This window comes from Etheostoma spectabile, chromosome 5, assembly GCF_008692095.1.
Source record: "Etheostoma spectabile isolate EspeVRDwgs_2016 chromosome 5, UIUC_Espe_1.0, whole genome shotgun sequence".
Classification (NCBI taxonomy): domain Eukaryota; kingdom Metazoa; phylum Chordata; class Actinopteri; order Perciformes; family Percidae; genus Etheostoma; species Etheostoma spectabile.
Window position 1 is genome coordinate 6,607,953 of NC_045737.1, and position 18,605 is coordinate 6,626,557.

At 38.9% G+C, this 18,605-nt stretch overlaps 1 protein-coding gene and 1 long non-coding RNA gene across 2 annotated transcripts in view; both read right to left on the bottom strand.

Moving 5' to 3' along the window:
* The window catches only part of stpg2 (sperm-tail PG-rich repeat containing 2), an 88,477-nt gene that overhangs the window by 15,343 nt on the left and 54,529 nt on the right, over positions 1-18,605 (bottom strand). The window contains 4 exon segments of the mRNA XM_032516467.1: positions 12,439-12,504; positions 12,506-12,523; positions 12,684-12,847; positions 14,321-14,480. Of these exon segments, the coding sequence (XP_032372358.1) occupies positions 12,439-12,504; positions 12,506-12,523; positions 12,684-12,847; positions 14,321-14,480 (408 nt within the window).
* Positions 7,315-8,638, bottom strand: LOC116689832 (uncharacterized). The gene is made up of 3 exons (XR_004332109.1): positions 8,628-8,638; positions 8,139-8,140; positions 7,315-7,397 (listed from the first exon to the last, which is right to left on the bottom strand). It is a non-coding gene; the product is annotated as an uncharacterized LOC116689832 (long non-coding RNA).

Sequence of the window (18,605 nt, forward strand, 5' to 3'; positions counted from 1 at the left end):
GTGTGTGTGTGTGTGTGTGTGTGTGTGTGTTTGTGTGTGTGTGTGTGTGTGTATGGGGTGCACTATATTTCTATTAATTAAGCTTTGTTCATGTTCGTGTGTTTCTTCAGCTTATGCAACAAAATAGATTGCTAGCATTTAAATTAAGTGAACAAAGCATTTGTTTACTTGTTTTCCTCCCAAAATAGCCTATCATCGTAAGCAGTACAAGCACACTATACTGTCAAAAACACAGCTGTTGTTTCATCATAGAGCTTGATAACCATCTGTCTGGTTTTAGTAGTGGAGGTGTCATACAGCCTTAATGAGGTCTTAGACATGTCTTCAATACAGATGGAATGACAGAGGGAAACCATGTGATTCCCATTTGCTGCAGCAGTTAGTTTCATAATTTGCTGACAGTGACAGTTTTCTGCTGTGTTTTGTAGTCTTGTGTATGTTGCTTTGTCCTTCATTTTGTTTTTACCCTTTCCCTATATGCTTTTTATCACCTTCACTTCTCTTGTTGTCTTTCTTGCTCCCTGTTCTTCCAATGGTTCAAAAACTCCATCATCTTTTATGTCTATCACATCATCTCTCTGTTTGCAGTCTTGCAGTTTTTGCATAACCTGTCTTTATCTGACAAGTTGTCTATTTACTTTAATCCAACACGTCTCTCATTTCACCACATTTTACGTAGCATTTACACAGACATGTAGGCCTGAACGGCTAGTCTGATTTTGAGTGGAAGGACTGGACTCCAGTTTAGATATCAACCTGACCGTTTTGATCCTAGACTTACTGTAACCGTCTTTCTTTACTACAGTAGTAATCAGTGAGCTGTCTGTGGATCCTGGCAGGTTCAGAGTCATGTATAAACACTGACGCCCACAGCTTGGTTTCTCCTGAACCACAAACCATCCAGCAAAGGTCCAGAAGGCCCTGGTTGAGTGAACGCCCAGCCCAGGCCTCCTTCGATCTTATTGGGCTTAGCTCTCCCCCTCGTCCCCCTGGCCGCCTGCCTGGCCAACTGTCTGCTTGGCTCCTAAAGCCATCACCTGCTACCAAACAGCTGTCCATAACCAAACACACAGCTGCTGCATAAAATGGGTACGTGCCCACACCTGCATCTGAGCGCACGCACACATGCACACACACACACACACGCACACACACACAAACACACACAATGCCCTGTACACACAGCTGCTGGCCACATCTGGGGCCCATAACTTGGACAGAGAAGCGTAGACATGCACACAGCCGTTTACCACATGCACCTACTTCATCCACATGAAGAGCGGGGTGATGAAAACAAAGGGGGGGGGGGGGCAAGAGAGACTGATTAACTTACAGAGAGAAATAAAATTACTGATATGCAGCAAGATGAAAAGAAAATAGCAGAAATATAGAGACAGCAAATAAGAAATATCATAGGATGAAGAGAGAAAAAATAAAAATATAAATGAAATTGAGGAAATTGGCAGTAGAAGTAAAAGTCAGGCCTGATAATAAACGTAGACAGTATCAAATGAAAGGACCAGGCCTTGTTACATTTCACTTCTACTAATCCAATCTGCAAGGAGAAAATAAGTTTGTTTGTTAGAAAGTCATTTGTTTAAATACGGATTTCTACTCTGGGCAATGTCACGTCTGCAGGCATCTGCTGACGATTTTATTATTGTCAGATAAATAAATACGAATGGGATCCAAACTCTCACCTGCTATTGAGGTCGATACAAATTAAATTTGAGAGACAGAGCATGTGGCTGCGTCTGACACTGGACAGAAAAGGTGCATTTGTAAGGGTTCATTTATAAAAATGATTTTACATAAGTACTATATAAAAGCTGCTGCGTGTATTTCTTCAATTGAGTCTGTTTGTGCTACTCTCTTTCAGTAACATGTCACTGGATTTAAGACAGACAACACATGAAAGAAGACATTATCTCCTTTGTGTGTGTGTGCCAGTTTTTTCCAAAGATGGAGTAACTAACACACCAGTTCAGCTTACTTAATACAATAAACACAGTTTGCACTGACCCAAATGTGGATTTATTTTCTATGTGGTGCTTTTGCAAGACTTTCCTTATCAGAAACAGGATAGCAGAGGGTGGTATTTGTTCAAATAAAACAATGTACCAAATCTTAATTCACTTCAAAAAACTTCATTCAAGAAAGCTTGCTTTTTTTCTGATATTTCAACCACATCTAATTATCATTCATCTGCATCAACAGAAAAAGGCAGCAGGCTCTGGAAGTTGAGATATTTTGGTCAAACAATGTATTATTTGTTTTGTCTGGTGGCATCCCTTCACCTACCACCGGTCAACGTGAACCATGACCACCATCTTTCCCTAACCTGAACCCTTTACCGAGACAATTTTTATATTTCAATCCTTCATTGTTTACATTGCATACAATAGCTATGGACTCCACAAAGGCTTCGCTCTGTGCAACAAGTCGTGTAGCGTTTATCCACCTTCACTTGTAAAAATGTCTTTTATTTTGAGTCAGGCTGTTTTTGAGGAAGGGCTGTTTATCAGTTCACTTGTTTTATAGCAGCAAGACAGCAGGGATGTAACAACAACCAGGACTTCACAGCAAGAGAAGGAAAGAGAGAAGAATAATGTCACCGAGCGTATGTGATCTTCTCCTCCAAGCAATATCTTGGAGAGCATCCACCCATCATAAAATCTGAAAGTGCTACACAGACAAGTTCTCAATCTGTGCCCTGTCACACATTTAAGACTCACAGGTTTTCCTTTCTTTTTTCTTTGTCTTTTCCTCTTTTGCCCATGCATGTATCTTCATTTACCAGCTCTCTTTCTACGTGGTTATCTACTTTCACTTATCTTTTACTTCACTGTCTCTCATTCTCCTCATGGTGTTGTTGAAAATCAAGAAAGATTTGAAACAATGTACTGGTGTTATTAAAATATGTCAACATTATATTTTCATTAGATATGAATCCCCTCATATATATCTATCCCACTCAAGGCAGGAAATTAAGCTTACCACAACTTAATTAGAGTAAAGGTGAGGTCAGTCCGTTGAATAAGTGGGAGATAAAAAATCTTGTAAAATAATAATACTCAAATCATATTAGATGACAGTTTTTCAGTTTTTACCTATACTGATGTTTCACAATAACATATTATAGGGAAGTTCAGTGTATTAATATCAGCTTCTATCATTCTTACCCAGTTCCCAAAATCTATATTTTTGGTGTACCTGCAAATAAGGAAACCTGCCAAAATCTGTTTTATTGGCAAACATATTTGACATTGTCCATAGAAACATGTTAACATTACCTTTGTCATTTTTTGGTGACTCCCTGACCTGCCATCACCAACAGGCAAATATTTCTTTTTGTACACAAGAAATATTAAACTCTCATGATAAGACTGCCACAGAAATTAACTGAGCACTTTCATTAACAAATTTGGTTTTGGGCCATTTGCTGAAACAACTGAGCTGTCGTTCTTGCGAGGAAAGCCTCCAAATTGCCGTATAATTTGTTGGCAATATTGATGCTCCTGGGGGATAATCTGCATCGATTGGAATAGACCTATGGTTTTTACTGAGTCCCACCCCCAAGATTAGTTAGGAGTATAAATCATTTGTTTGCTATTTGTCGTGTACAATTCCCTTATATTTGTGAGCCGTCATGAACAATGCAGCCTCTGGTCACTGGCAGAACGCCAAACCTTTTGTCTTGTCCTTTATCTCTCTGTCTATCTATCTATCACGCAGCTTTTTTCTCTATCTCTGTTAGCTGATCAGGCCATTACATGATCTGAGCACCAGACTTCACTTAGATCCAGCAAACTGTGACTGTTACAGATTGACACATATTTTAATGCACAGCAATCTGATTTTTATTTCACTGAAAAGTAAATCAGGAAAAGAGTTTAGCCTAGACAGAGGTGCTTAAGAAGCTAGACAAAGGCCTTAAATAGTCGGTAAATAATATATTAAAAGTGAGACATAAAGTAGATCAGGCAAAAGCATTGGACCTGAAGCTTTTATTTGAGATACCGCTATTTACTGTAAATTAAAATGTATTCTGAGATTAGAGTAATGGTTACTAATTGTAACTCTAGCTCAATGATGAAAGGTGGAGCCTTCAGTGACCCCGCTGCTCCGTGTGTCACTGAAGACTTCCTATGTGTGCACAGAACAGGAAGCAAATTTTAGAGGCTGTGGTAGAGATTGTAAAGTCAATGAATAGATGCAAATGTACGTGAATTAGCACGGTTCCTAAAAATCTACTTCATAAATTTACAGAGAGAACTGACATTAAAGGAGAGCCTGGAGGAAAATAACAAAAAGAACTAGGGTTCTAACAGCTTACAGCTAACATAGATTTGGCACTTTGGCTGCTTCAAATTCCCGTGAATGACATGACACACTTTTAGGCCGTGCTCCAACTGACACCCGAAATATAGCCACCCCATTCATTTCAATGAACAAACAATAAAGTGCGGCGTTATCCAGCAAAGCAAAGTGTTGACACCATCAAATACATGCAAGCGCACATTCCTGCTAGATTAGATTGCTACTGTTTACCACCCAATCATTGCAATGCAGGATGAAACAATAGTTGCCATGATAAGTCTCCAGAGTTGTAAAATCCTTTCTCATATTAACAGCTGTGTAGTGTCGGGGCTTCTGATAATCCTTCAAACTCATAGATCAATTATTCAAATCAGCCTTCCTAATTCACTCGTCTCACCAGTTCCTAAAACCTAAATCCTTGGCATAAATACGATCCTTAAAATCTTAGATAATCTAATCAAAATGACTGTGACTTTATGTTTAGAGGCAAGTGGCAAGGCAGAAGCTAGCTTATTTCAAAAAATGTTCCATCACATTTATAAATTGTTCAGGGGAATATTGGGCAAATTATGATGGCAGTGCTACTGAAGCCTCGGGTGGAAGTGTTAATAAGCATTTCTTCTCATTTGGTGTGTGCGTGTGTGTCTCTTGTGCATGTGCTACTACGATATGTGTTTATACATTTATAAGCACATGCAAATAAGTATACTGGATGTATATTTTGAGTATAGTTGCATAAATATGTGTATCTATGTGTTTATGGGCACATTTTGACTGAGTCACTTTCTCAGTGTGTGCAGTACGTATGTGGCTGTACTGGAATTCTCACAGGGACTCACATCATCACCATTACCCTGACAGCTGACAGTAAAATCCATATCAAATCTATAACTCAATTTTCCTGTTTTTGTTCCTTTATTTCATCACTCGAATCCCTTGTCTCCCATAAACAGAGGCTGCACCATGACATGCCATTAGCTGTCCATGGATATATCATAAAATTGCTATGAAACACAGGGACAAAAAGTCAATAAGTGACAAACCCTGGGCCGCTGCATATTTCCTACTCCAGATACTTTAAGAATGTCTTGTCTATAGCATTACCTTCCATGCAACTGTCACACTCTTTGTCTGAGCCACATGGCTTTTATTTTTTTTCTACATATTTATCTCTCCAGAACCACAGACAATGCCCTCTTTCTCTGTCATACCTTTGTTCGTCAGTCAATCTCACCCCCCCCCCCTTTCATTCTCAGTATTATTTCACCTCCTGTATTTCTGTTGCCCGGTTCATTCTGCAGAGCACGGGGGTGATGCTGTGCTTTTGTTTGATAAATGTATGTTTAGCAAACACTCTAATTATCTCAACCAGAGCTAATAGGATAGATAATTACACATTATACACAGAGGCTCTGTCTCTCTCTTGCCCTCTTTGTTTTTCCTTCATTCCCTCCCACTGCTTCTTCCATTCCGTTCTATCATCTCTCCTCTCTTTCTTTCTTTCTCATGCCCATGGTATGTGGTATCTTTTTCTGAGAGCAATGTGGTGTTTTCCACTTGTAATTGACATTAATGAGGTTTTCCTTGACTGTGTCAGGCCTTTTGAATTATGTCTGTCTGTGTCACTGGACCAGAAATACAAGAGAGTAGCTGCTGAATATGATTTCATGTTGTATGTGACTTTTAAGGACAACTGGCACCGGAAAAAAGTAGGAGGGAAACACAGCAGTCCAGTCCCCACATAGCTGCTACTGAAGGTGCACATTAGCAAGAGTTGTCCTCTTTACACTGTAGAGCTAATCTGACACTGACGCATAATTTAGCCTTCACAGTTAACTTTTTTTTACCAATAAATTACTGTTATTATGGCACATTTACCTTATTACCTGTCAATTCTGGTAATAATTGTGCAAAATTACAAATTATAAGTAAGTGTACAATGAGTTACTCAAAGATTATGTAAATTTGTTGCCATGACATTGGAAGTCAGTGTAAACCTCCACCAGCACTAGCGACAGTTGCAAAGTGTAGGATGTGTGTCTCCGCTCCCTATTTGTTTTCATTATTATTTTCAGACCACTGGTATATTATGAATCCTGCCTGCAATCACTGTCAGTGGTACATGTAATAAAAGCCATGTATTAATATTGTGTCTGATTCCATTGAGCCAGTTACACACTGAGGAAGGAGAACTATGAAGCGCTGTTCATTGGCAGGGTAACAGATATTAGTGCAGATTAACTGAAGTTTGTTTGACTGGCAGAGACATTATTGCTTGGTTACATCAGTTAAAACGACTTGCATGGAGCCAACAGAGATGCTTGAACAAGAGCTTTATATTGTCATCACTGCCCTGTGACATCTGGCTTCTGTTTTTTGCTACTTTACCACCGGAACTGCTGTCTACTTTCAATCAAAACCTTTACCATACGCTACGGGTTGCTACTATTGGCCTACTCTTCTCTTATCACGTAGCTTAAAATAGCTAACTATAGCTAATTATAGTAGCTTACTGTGAAATAGAGGAAATAGATATTATAAACGGATTCTCTTACTATTATCATAAACAGCTTTTTGCACCGCATGGATAGTCAAACTTCAAACCTGATGTTTATCTAGGAGAGTTTTACTTAGGTAATGTTATTTATTTATTAGCAAGCTAAGCCACTTGCAAACATACAGTAGTACTATAGCTTTTTGATATAGTCACATTTCACAATAACACAAATGCATACTGTGTACAAAATGCAGCTTTAGCTTAACTTACAGACTTGTCACTTGTTTACATTACAAGACACCCAGGCTCTACTCTCAACCTTTAGCCATCTTGCCATCAGGAGCAGGGAAGCCTGTTTGACTCAGTGAGTACATTATCATACTCTCTTACTTACCAATCAGCTAAGGGAGAGTATTAGGGGATGGAATACAGGGTTCTAAAGTAACATGTTGTCCACCAGGCAAACACTAGTGAATGTTAAAATTTTACTTATTTTTGGCTGGTAAGTTAAGCGAATCTACCAGCCACTTGCATATTTTACCAGCATTTGGCCGGTAAATGGTGCTAATATTGGACCCTGCTTAAATGTGTTGAAGGGGAGTGCAAGGTCAGGTGGTGTCCGGTCGATTGGGGTGGGCTGGTCTCGGTCTTTTTATCCCAGTCCAGCCCTGCCCACAATTCACTGATAGTGCACTTTACATTATAGCTAGTGCTAAAACCTTATTATTGAACCAATGCCCTTGCCATTGACAACTGCTCATTCTCAATGAGTATAACAACAACCGTCCATCAAGACCTCTAATAATCTCAACATCATTGGCAACAGAACAAAATCGACAGAGGCAAACACGTATTGGTGAAAAAATGATTGAGACAGACAAATGGCTGTGTCAAACCGCTCTCCTATTGCTTCAAGGGACAGGGCAATATTTCACTGATCTATAGGAGAGGAATTCCACTGCCTCGGGGTAAAACATAGGTCCAAATTAAATTCCACACTTATTCTCTCCCAGCACTGCCTGAGGGTATCCCACGACCTCAGCAACACCAAGGTCATAATAAGGATGTGTTGGCCCAAAGGAAGGAAATTAAGACAGGAGATGGAGAGCAGGAATGTGGGGTAGGAGATGGAAAGGAATGAAAGGGACAGAAGAAAAAAGAGGGAGGAGAGAACAGAACAAGAGAGAGCAAGATGAGGATCAGGGGAAATAACCCTGGAAAAGAGCACTGGATTAGATGTCGGAGAAAAGCAAACTCTCATTTAAGATATGCTCTACTCATAATCATCGCTTCTTGCAGACTTGTCATTTCTCAATACCACGTCTGGTTTTTGCTTCTCCACAGACAAGTTATCATCTTCTATCAGATCCAGACCTGCAGCCAAAGTACAGATCTAACGTAGCTTCAAATATTTGAACTAACTGAGGTGTGTTTGATTTAGACTGTCAGAAATTTAAGCATCCTTTGAATGCGGGCACACCGCAAGATAAGAAAAATCAGCATAAATAAATCTTGCCATGCCCGATATTCAACATGTATTAACCACTGTTTGGCAATCTTATCCTTATACAGAAGATTTGGAAATAGACGCATTCGGGAATAGAATAAATTATCATAAAGTGCAACTGAATGAAATGGACTTTGCTGAAAACAAAACAAACACTGAGAAACAAAAGATCTGGATAATAAAAAGCAGAGCAGCTAATAGCAAAGACAGAGGGAAGACTAATAAATATCTTCTGGAGAGTCAGATAACAAGTCTCCCTGTTGTGTTTAATGCACCCCACAAGACAGCTTCTATCATTTCCACTGACATGATACATCTTTTATGCTTTCGATTTCAAAAGCCATGCAGTGTGAATAATATCTCCAATAAAATGCCAACCTCTACTGCTCGATGAAGCTTTTAAGTCAAAGTACAGAAGACATTAACTCTAAAACAGAAAACAAATAACAAAGACATACTTTCTGTCTTTATTTTTTTTCTTTCTCCCCTTCTCATGATCATGATCGTTTCCTAATTAGACACTTTTAATATCCGTCCCAGTGGGGTAGGCCGTTACCAGGGATACAGCGTTGGCTGCTGAGCGGCATGTGGCTAACTGTTAAAGCTAAGACGTCCCCGGGTGATTTTTCATTAACTGGTCATAAAGGACGCTCTGTGTGAAGCCATTACAAGTGGCCTCAGATCGTCTCCAAAGAGCACTCAAAGGTATGACCCAAAAAGCAAAAAAAAAGAGCAAGACTGGGAGTAATATGAAGGTATTAGTGTGTATTTAAAGAAACGTTAACTAAGCTGTTGTGTTTTTTCAGTTTTTTTGTCTGTTTTGTCCCAATTTGGGAAGTCCAAACCCTGTTCACTAGAGTCCTGCTGTTTGGCCGAGGAGTGCTGCACACCTACAACTGCAGCCAATTATAGTAGTAGTAATAACAATAGTAATTCATTTTGGTCCTTATTAATCATTTTACAAAAAGAATGCACATACAAATAAATAACAATATGGCATTCAATTAAAAATATTTATAAAATATTGACCAAAAAAGGTTTAGTCTGAAACTCCTGTTTTAAAACAGACCTACCTGTTTTACATATGATATTCCAATAGGCCAGTCACTTTCACTACTAGCTTTAGGCTACACAAAAACAAAACAAAACCAAGCTGGAGGAGCTTCAACCGGGAATTGAACCGAGTTGAAACCATTGTTAAATACTGAATCACCCTGTGTCTCCGGCATTGAAAGAAAGTACCACTAATCATTTAAACTTGCAGACCTCAGACACCCCGACTCATGCATGACAATGTGAAACACAGACACAGTGTGGACTGTGTGTAGTATGGCTGTCAAGTTTCCTACTGTCTAGCACACTGAGGATTCTGGGTGAGCAGGATCATCCATCAGCACAATATACTGTAGCCTGACACCAAACTACACAGAGCCATTGTCATGAAAAATGGCAAACGGCGCAGTCAGATATATGAGGTGGAGACTATTACAGAGGTGATCATCACCAGTTATGTAATGGATCGTTCTCAGTTTTCTAATGAGTCTCATCGCACTCGCTTAAGTTCATTTGTGATGTGCACAAAATGTGACTGAGCCACATCATCTGAATGCATAAACAATGTAACGCTAACAACAATGTAAACATATAAATACACACAAGTTGGAAACAGCAGTTTCACCTGCCAAAAAAATACTATGAGTTTAAAAATTGAAGTAAACAGAAGGCATGTGCTGCCCAGTGGTTATTAGTTATTAGTTTTTTAGACATACTGTACAATACAACTCATCAAGAAAGCAAATATGATAGTCCTTACTATCCAGAGGGCTTTATGACATTATTATTTTATTCTACTGGGCACAGCAGGGTGCCACAGGGAATAAAGTGACACTCCTTACCCTCACTACATAGGAAGGCAAAATAATTTCCCAATGGACATTGGTGATGTATAACATTAGTATGTTCTTTCACAAATGCAGGTGCATTTGGTGATATTTCAACATGCAACACCTGAATATTTCTCAGGATCCGCTCCTCATTCGCTGGGCCAGTAGTTCTCAATCCTGCTCCTGCGTCCTGAGTCCTGCTGCTTTTATGTCCTACCAGGTACTTAATTGCATTCACTTGGTGCACGAGGACTAAATCACTCCCTGATTAGAAAGCAGGAACCAGCGGGGCTCTGTGTCTTGACGGCAAGGACTGATAACTCATGGAACCGGGTGAGACCTAAGCACGGCTGTTTTCTAAGTTGTGAAATATAATTTTTTACAAATTAACTTTTTTATTAGTGAGACTTTTAAATAACTTTCTATAGAAAAAAAAGGCACTTCTGTATTGTCTGTACTGCATAGATGTAACCGTTTCAAAGTCAACTAATATTGGACCACAGCGGATAGAACTCCCATCCTGCACTACTCTCTTTTGTGTTTAAACGTCATGTAAACGAGAAACCTGTATATATATATAACTGGGATTGTAGTAGGCTGTTGGACCTACCTAATCTCTTGCATGTAAACATACTGCTGGAGAAAAACACCTGTTGCGATGTTACTGTGAGGAAGTTAATCATATTAGGAGCACATAACTAAGTAAGAGATATTTCTGACAGCTACCAGACAAACTAAACCTGGTGATGTGGAGCAGTACACCTAGAATAGAAAAGTGTGCGCTCTGTGATGAGTGCCGTAATTACCCTTTCAACTCTGTTTTTCTAGTGAGCAGCATAGTTTGCAGTGTTAAGATCAGTTTTGGAGAGCTTTGCCTCGAGATTTAGATAACACTTCTGACCTTTGGAGTTAATCTGAGTAAACACTAGCTGATACCCAGAAGGGTACTTGAAAATACAAATTGAGTACTTTGAATATTTAAATGCTGTAGTATACGCAGCAGGAAATTTACATATTTCTTTCCTGGAATATTTTTTCAATACTAGAGTCAGTAAGTAACTGCTAACCCCGACGTCAGGCTGCTTCTCTGTATTTCTCCGTTATTATTTACTATTATTGGCACATTATTTATTTAACAGAGAAACGAAATTTAGCTTTCACAATGCAATCATTGTCTCTTTTTCAAATATAGGACCATTGTTGCAGTTGTAGTAGATTGATGTACTGTAGTTAAGACAAGGGTTTTAGCAATAATTCCAACTATTTAAAATTTAAAATGGGATGCAAGTATAACACAGCCCGGGAAATAATGGCAGTCTGAATTTACAGTGTTTTCAATGTTCACTTTGGCTGTGCTGTTACCGTCTCATAGCAAGATAAAGTTAGTTCAACTTTGATACATTTATACTGAGCACCCGATCATCTTTGAAGAATATGGAATTAGAATTGTTCTCTGCTTTCAATTTAATCAAACCTTCGTCCTTTTTAACCTTTACAAATGTTGTTAATATTCAGGTCACTGATGGAAAGTCACCCTGAAGGAGTCAGTGAACTTTTATGAAACCTGGATTGGTTTGGATCCGTGGTTCAGATAAATGAGTCTGTTAGGCAATCTGGTGTACCACTGCCTTAAGATCGATGCCCAGTGGTTATAGAAATACTAGTATATGAAATGCATGTATGAACGTAATATAAAAATAAAAGTAAAAGCATGATTTCTTTTTGTTTTAGCTTAGAGGCATTTCTCATAAAAGTTTGATCATAAATAACAAAGAAAACTAATTATTTTGAAATACAACTGAATAAAGTAACACTTGGAAGTGGAAAGAGTCCCATCTGTTAATATATTATATTTGGTTTATATTAACAGCAGTCTGACAGTAAAAAAAGGCAAGAAAGAAACATGGCAGAGGAACAAGAAACTAAATTGTGACCTGTTTTCTTCAGTATGAGTGAGCATTAGAAAGGAAGAGGAACAGAAGAAAAGAAGAAGTAAAAAAAAAAAAAAAAAAAAACTGCTGGAAAACAGCACACTTGGCATAGTGGGTCAGATGCTACCGCTGCGATGGCCGATTTCTGAAAGGAAAAACTTGGCATGTAATGCTGTTTTACTTCATCTAAGACTCCTCTGTTAAGTAGGTTTTAACGGCTTTACGTGGTGTGAGGATAAGAAAGAGCGAGAGAAAGACAACTGTCGGGGGATGCTGGGAGACAGAAGGGAACAGACTTACTTTAGCCAGCGGTGCCAGACGTTCTGTGGTTGATTTGAAAACCGCCGTGTGCTGCTTTTTGTACTCCCTCTGTCTTCTTTTCTGTCTGAAAGCAAACACACACACACACACACACACACACACGACACCACACACACACACACACCACACCCACACACACACACACACACACACACACACACACAATGAGGATATGAATAACAGAGCTTTATATGTCAGCCTAATTAATGGATGGATCTTCCTACCTCATACTGCCCTGGACTTGGGGCCTCTATCGATTCCTTGTTGTGGAAGAGGGAGTTGCGTTGAGCAGTGGAGCCAAAGCCTCCCTTCCTGGTTCTCTCTAAAACTGCCTTTTTAAAACTCTCCCGGGCTAAACCATGCTCAAACACATTATATGACCCTGGACCTAAAAGAACAGGAGGATGGGATTAATGTGGGTATTTGTGTAGATAATGTTTTTATATAGTCCTTCTTTTCACTGTCCTTAGATAAAATGGTCCAAGACAACATCCTGGAGTGATTTATTTCCATCAGAATCAGAATCAGAATCAGAATCAGCTTTATTTGCCAGGTATGAAGACACATACGAGGAATTTTTCTTTGGAGCATTCTTACTCACACTGTGCTTACACATACAAAACAACCGAAACAAAAATATACACACTAATATATATACACAATATATACATATTCTAAACAGAAATAATATAGAGGCATGAGTGCAATGAAGAGTTCAATAAAATTATTTAAATCTGGAGCATAGTGCAAAGGGTACTGGGATAAATAGTATTATGTTATTATATTACAATATGAACATTATGAATAGTATGAACATATGAATAGTTCTGAAATATGAAATGAGAATGATGAATAATACTAATAAATAAAATAAATAAAAATGGAATAATAAGTGGAACCAGTAAACAGGTGCTGTAGAGACAGTGTTACTGGGTTATTGACCAGAATTGAACCTGACACTGTGGGTCAGAAGTCAGCTGTTCATCAGAGAGATGGCATCAAACCTATTAGTTCTGTTCTCACTTTGTTTTAAAGCACTTTGTATGAAAAGGTGATATATAAATTAAAGTGTATTATTAACAATATAATATATATAATATAATAATAATAATAATAATAATAATAATAATAATACATCTCTATGATTATGCAATTATGATTATTAATTTAAATAGGCTTACAGTAATGACAGGAATTAGACACATGTAGCGGAGGTGTAGATTTGGCTTAGTGTCTTTAGTTCTGGCAGTGTGTATGTGTTGGCTTTCACTGAAAATGACACCTGCACTGCACCAAATTTCATATGGAGACACTCATGTGATACTACTATTTTAATAGCTGTCTTATTAACAGTACAGTCTGCATGTGAGAATGCCGCCTTTGGTTACAGCTTGAGAAGAAAATACTCAAAAGCACAGGAAAATGATTCTACATTTTTTTAATACCATGGCTGACCACTCACAAGTAATTTAGAACCCCAAGCAAATCCAAATTCATAAACATGAGGATACAAATACACAGGTAAACACCAAAAATGCAACTACAGTGGGGTTTTGACATATGGATTGTGGAGCAGGTGAGTCTACACTCGTTATTTGACTGATTTTAAGGGTCTTCCTTGTTATCTCATTAGCCATTGTACAGAAGGCGTACTTGCATTTTCTTGCTTGTTGTTTCTTGGTACAAATAATTGGTTCTTCATCTATTTCTTACTCTTGTAGAATTTTGGAAATTGTTATTTTATATTTAAATCTAATGAAATAATCCAATCCAAGTGTTTCACATTTGAGTTAGCTTGCATATTTAGTGGGGTGCAACACAGCATAGGGCAGTGCACACACACAACCAAACACATACTGACCTGGTGTGTAGCATTTTTTGTGGTTACGAGAGAAGCGCACTGCGGTGATGCCAAATGGGCTTTTCTTTATTCCTGTGGTCCTCTTCAGCAGCTCCAGGGCACACCGTGGGTCATTATATACACCAACAGGGGGCGACACTTCTTTCGCAGGGCTGAATCTCTAACAGAGGGAGATAAAAGGGAATAAAGGTTGGAAGAAGACACTAAAATACTGAAATCGTACAATTTAATGATGAATAGCACTTTCTATTGATGAAACTAAGATCAGCAATGTTTTAAAATGATAAATAATTCATTCATTTTTGCCAACCAGTGCCCATCTGGAACACCAAAACAAATCCAGCTGTAAATATATGGTTTATCCACAGGAACAAATCAACATCTCATTTATTGATACCGAGCAGTGACAGAACCTGACCAAATACAACCTAACTGCCCACAGCCCACATGTAGACAAGACTAAAAGTCTAAAATCACACTATCAGCCTTGTAGCGTTTTACTGCTCATTACACACTAGAAAGCAAAATTGGGGGACGATGAAGTATGGAAGGGGACATGGTCTAAGTGTGTATCCTTAGTAGGGATGCATCAATTTCTTGGCTGAATATTTGTATCGGTCAATATATGCCCTTGTTGACAATTTGGTAATTAAGTTGGCATTCACCGATGGCAGTGGCCAATGTTTATATGTTGGATTTTTGCAGTCAGACTCAAACAACATAGACTGCCAGCATATGCTGCTGCTGATTCAAAGAAGAAGCCCCTGACTGGACAAAACGCTGGCATGACGTATGATAAGAGATCAATGGGTGCCGTGCACATGTGTGGTTTGTTTACATAAAAAGTAAATGTCTGCCATGTAGGAGTATTACACCTTGTCGGAGAAGGAGCAGTGACATAAACTGCCACCAGGAAGACTCATTCAATGACAACCACAGCATTTGAGAAAGGGAGAAAATTCCCCACAGACAGCACCAGAGCTGAAGGGATTACTAACAAGGTGATGGTGTTCATCGCTTTAGATGACCAGGCCAACACACAGCCCAGTCGTCGTCATTTTGCTAACTTCTGTCTCCCTCAAATCTACAACGTTTTTGCTTTTGTAATGGCTTTTAAATTAACATTTAATTTATGTTTAACAAAAAAATGTTGTTGTGCTATGTAGCTTAATTACTGAAGGATTATTGCTCACTATTGCTCTCAGGTTCCGCTTGACATTGTCAGACCTAGATTCCTTGTGAGGCACGTAAGATACAAAAATAATCCATTTATTGCATGTGCAAAAGGTGACATGTATGGAATTGTTGATTTGGGCTACACACACCTGATACAATGTTTTGAAAAGCATGGGCATATTTGTCTGGTTTAAAAAGGTGGACTGACAGACAGACAGCTTGACATTGCCATCCATAGAGCCATACTGCATGCATGACAGAAAAGAAAAGAGTGGCAAATGAATACAGTCAGAACAAAGTGACAAGATGAGGAGAGAAAAAATGAGATGGGGGACAGAACAGAATATCCAACTCACAAACAATCATGCACACAATCAAGTGTGTAATGTTATTCAACTCTGCTGATATCAGAGCTGATTCAGCGCTGCAACTGCTTACCAGCATCACGTCCCAGGTATAAATGTGTTCATCTGATTGCCTATTATAACAACACAGGCAATCATGGGGCCGAAGCAGATAAGTTGCCTTTTCAGTTAAAATTACTGAAGGTGAACTGTGTTTCAATGTAACTCTGAATTTCTCTTCAGCCTCTCGCAACTGAACCATTCAGCTGGTTATTATCAAAAGCAATAGAGGAACTTGATGACTTGATGACTTCAAATACCACCCCCCCCCCCCCCACACACACACACACACACACACACACAAACACACACATACAGTCTCACACCCACACACACATACAGTCTCTCACACACACACACACACACACACACCCACACACACACAGACACAGACAAACTGAGTCAGTTCAGATGCCATTCAAACTATAGGAATGATCTGAAATTTAACCAATTTTTTGGAAACATGCCAATCATTGATTTACACAGAAGCAGTCTATGGAAAATTAGTTGTTAGGTAACGAAAATTGTGTTAGGCTTGCACAGTTGAATTATTGAGCTTTTAGTCAAAAAAGAGAAATGAGAGGAAAAGAAGAACAAGTAAAGAGGTGCAGCTGGAGAGGAAAGGGAGAGAGGAGAAGAAAATGACTGAGAGGGGAAGTGTTTGGGTTAGAAATTGAGTGAGTATTTGAAGAGAAGAAAGAAGAGGAGAGAGTTACAAGACATGCTGTTTCAAGGCCACACAAACTGTGTTCATTCAAAGTGGGTTGTAGAGATGGGTTTGTGGCCATCTGCCAATCCACAACGTTGCCCTACTGGCTTTGACAACCTCTTATTCATGGACAATCTTTTTCTCTCTCGAACTTAGTGACTGAGCTTAGTTAGCATTTCACATACAGCATGATAAAAAATGCCAAAGGAATATTTTAGTGTGGCAGTTCCGCTGCTAGGCAAGGCAAGGCAAGGCAGCTTTATTTGTATAGCACATTTCAGCAACAGGGCAATTCAAAGTGCTTTACACAAAATCAGTTAAACAGATAAAACACAAGTAAAAACAGTTAAAAATCATAAGCATTAGGCAAGGCAAGGCAAGGCAAGGCAGCTTTATTTGATAGCACATTTCAGCAAAAAGGAATTCAAAGTGCTTTAACAAAATCAGTTAAACAGAAAACACAAGTAAAAACAGTTAAAAATCACAAGCATTAAAAACCGGTAAAACACATGAATGACAGTTAAAAAATAGACACAATAAACACAAGAATAAAAGTTACAGTGCAGCATAAGAAATTTAAAGAAAAGGCAGTTTAAAGAAAGGCAGCATCAAAAGAAAGGTCTTCAGCCTTGATTTAAAAGAACTGAGAGTAGCAGCGGATCTGCAGGTTGGGAGTTTTTTCCAGATATGTGGAGCATAGAAACTGAAAGCTGCTTCACCCTGTTTAGTTCTGACTCTGGGGACAGAAAGTAGACCTGTCCCAGATGACCTGAGAGGTCTGGGTGGTTCATGTAGTGAAGATCAGAAATGTATTTTGGACCTAAACCGTTAAGTGATTTATAAACTAGCAAGAGTACTTTGAAATCAATTCTTTGAGACACAGGAAGCCAGGTAAAGACTTCAGAACGGAGTGATGTGATCCAGTCTCTTGGTCTTAGTGAGGACTCGAGCAGCAGCGTTCTGATCAGCTGCAGCTGTCTGATTGAATTTTTAGGGAGACCTGTAAAGACCCCGTAAGACAGTAGTCAAGTCTACTGAAGATGAAAGCATGGACCAGTTTTTCCAAATCCTGTGACGCATAAGTCCTAACCCTTGATAATCTTCAAGGTGATAGTAGGCTGACTTTGTAATGTCTTAATGTGGCTGTAAAATTCAGGTCTGAGTCCATGAATACACCAAGATTTCGGCTTTGTCTGTTGTTTTAACATTGTTTTTGAAGCTGAGCGCAGACTTTAATCGTTCCTCTTTTGCTCCAAAAACAACCACCTCAGTTTTTCCTTCATTTAATTTCAGAAAGTTCTGGCACATCCAGCCGTTAATTTGTTCAATGCACTAGTCAGTTTTTGTATTGGACTATAGTCCCCTGGCAATAAGGTTATGTAAATTTGTGTGTCGTCCGCATAACTATGGTAACTTATTTTGTTGTTCTCCATAATTGGGCCAGTGGGAGCATGTAGATGTTAAACAGAAGAGGCCAGAATAGAGCCTTGGGGAACTCCACACGTCATATCTGTATGCTCAGATGTATAATTACCTATTGACACAAAGTAATCCCTATTCTGTAAGTAGGATTCAAACCAGTTTAGTACTGAGCCAGAAAGTCCTACCCAGTTTTCCAATCGGTTTAGTAATATGTCATTGGTCGACCGTGTCAAATGCAGCACTGAGATCAAGTAATACTAAGATTGAAATTTTGCCACTATCTGTGTTAAGGTGGATGTCATTAAAACCTTTGACGAGAGCCGTCTCAGTGCTGTGGTGTGGTCGGAAACCCGACTGAAAGGTATCAAAACTGTTGTTTAGTGACAGGAAATGGCTAAGTTGTAGAAAAAACGCTTTTTCAATGATTTTACTTAAAAACAGAAGGTTTGATATCGGCCTATTGTTGCTCATTATTGATGTATCTAGATTGTTCTTTTTTAATAGAGGCTTGATTACTGCAGTTTTCAGGGCCTGTGCAAAGATACCTGAAAGAAGAGACGTGTTCACAATCTGT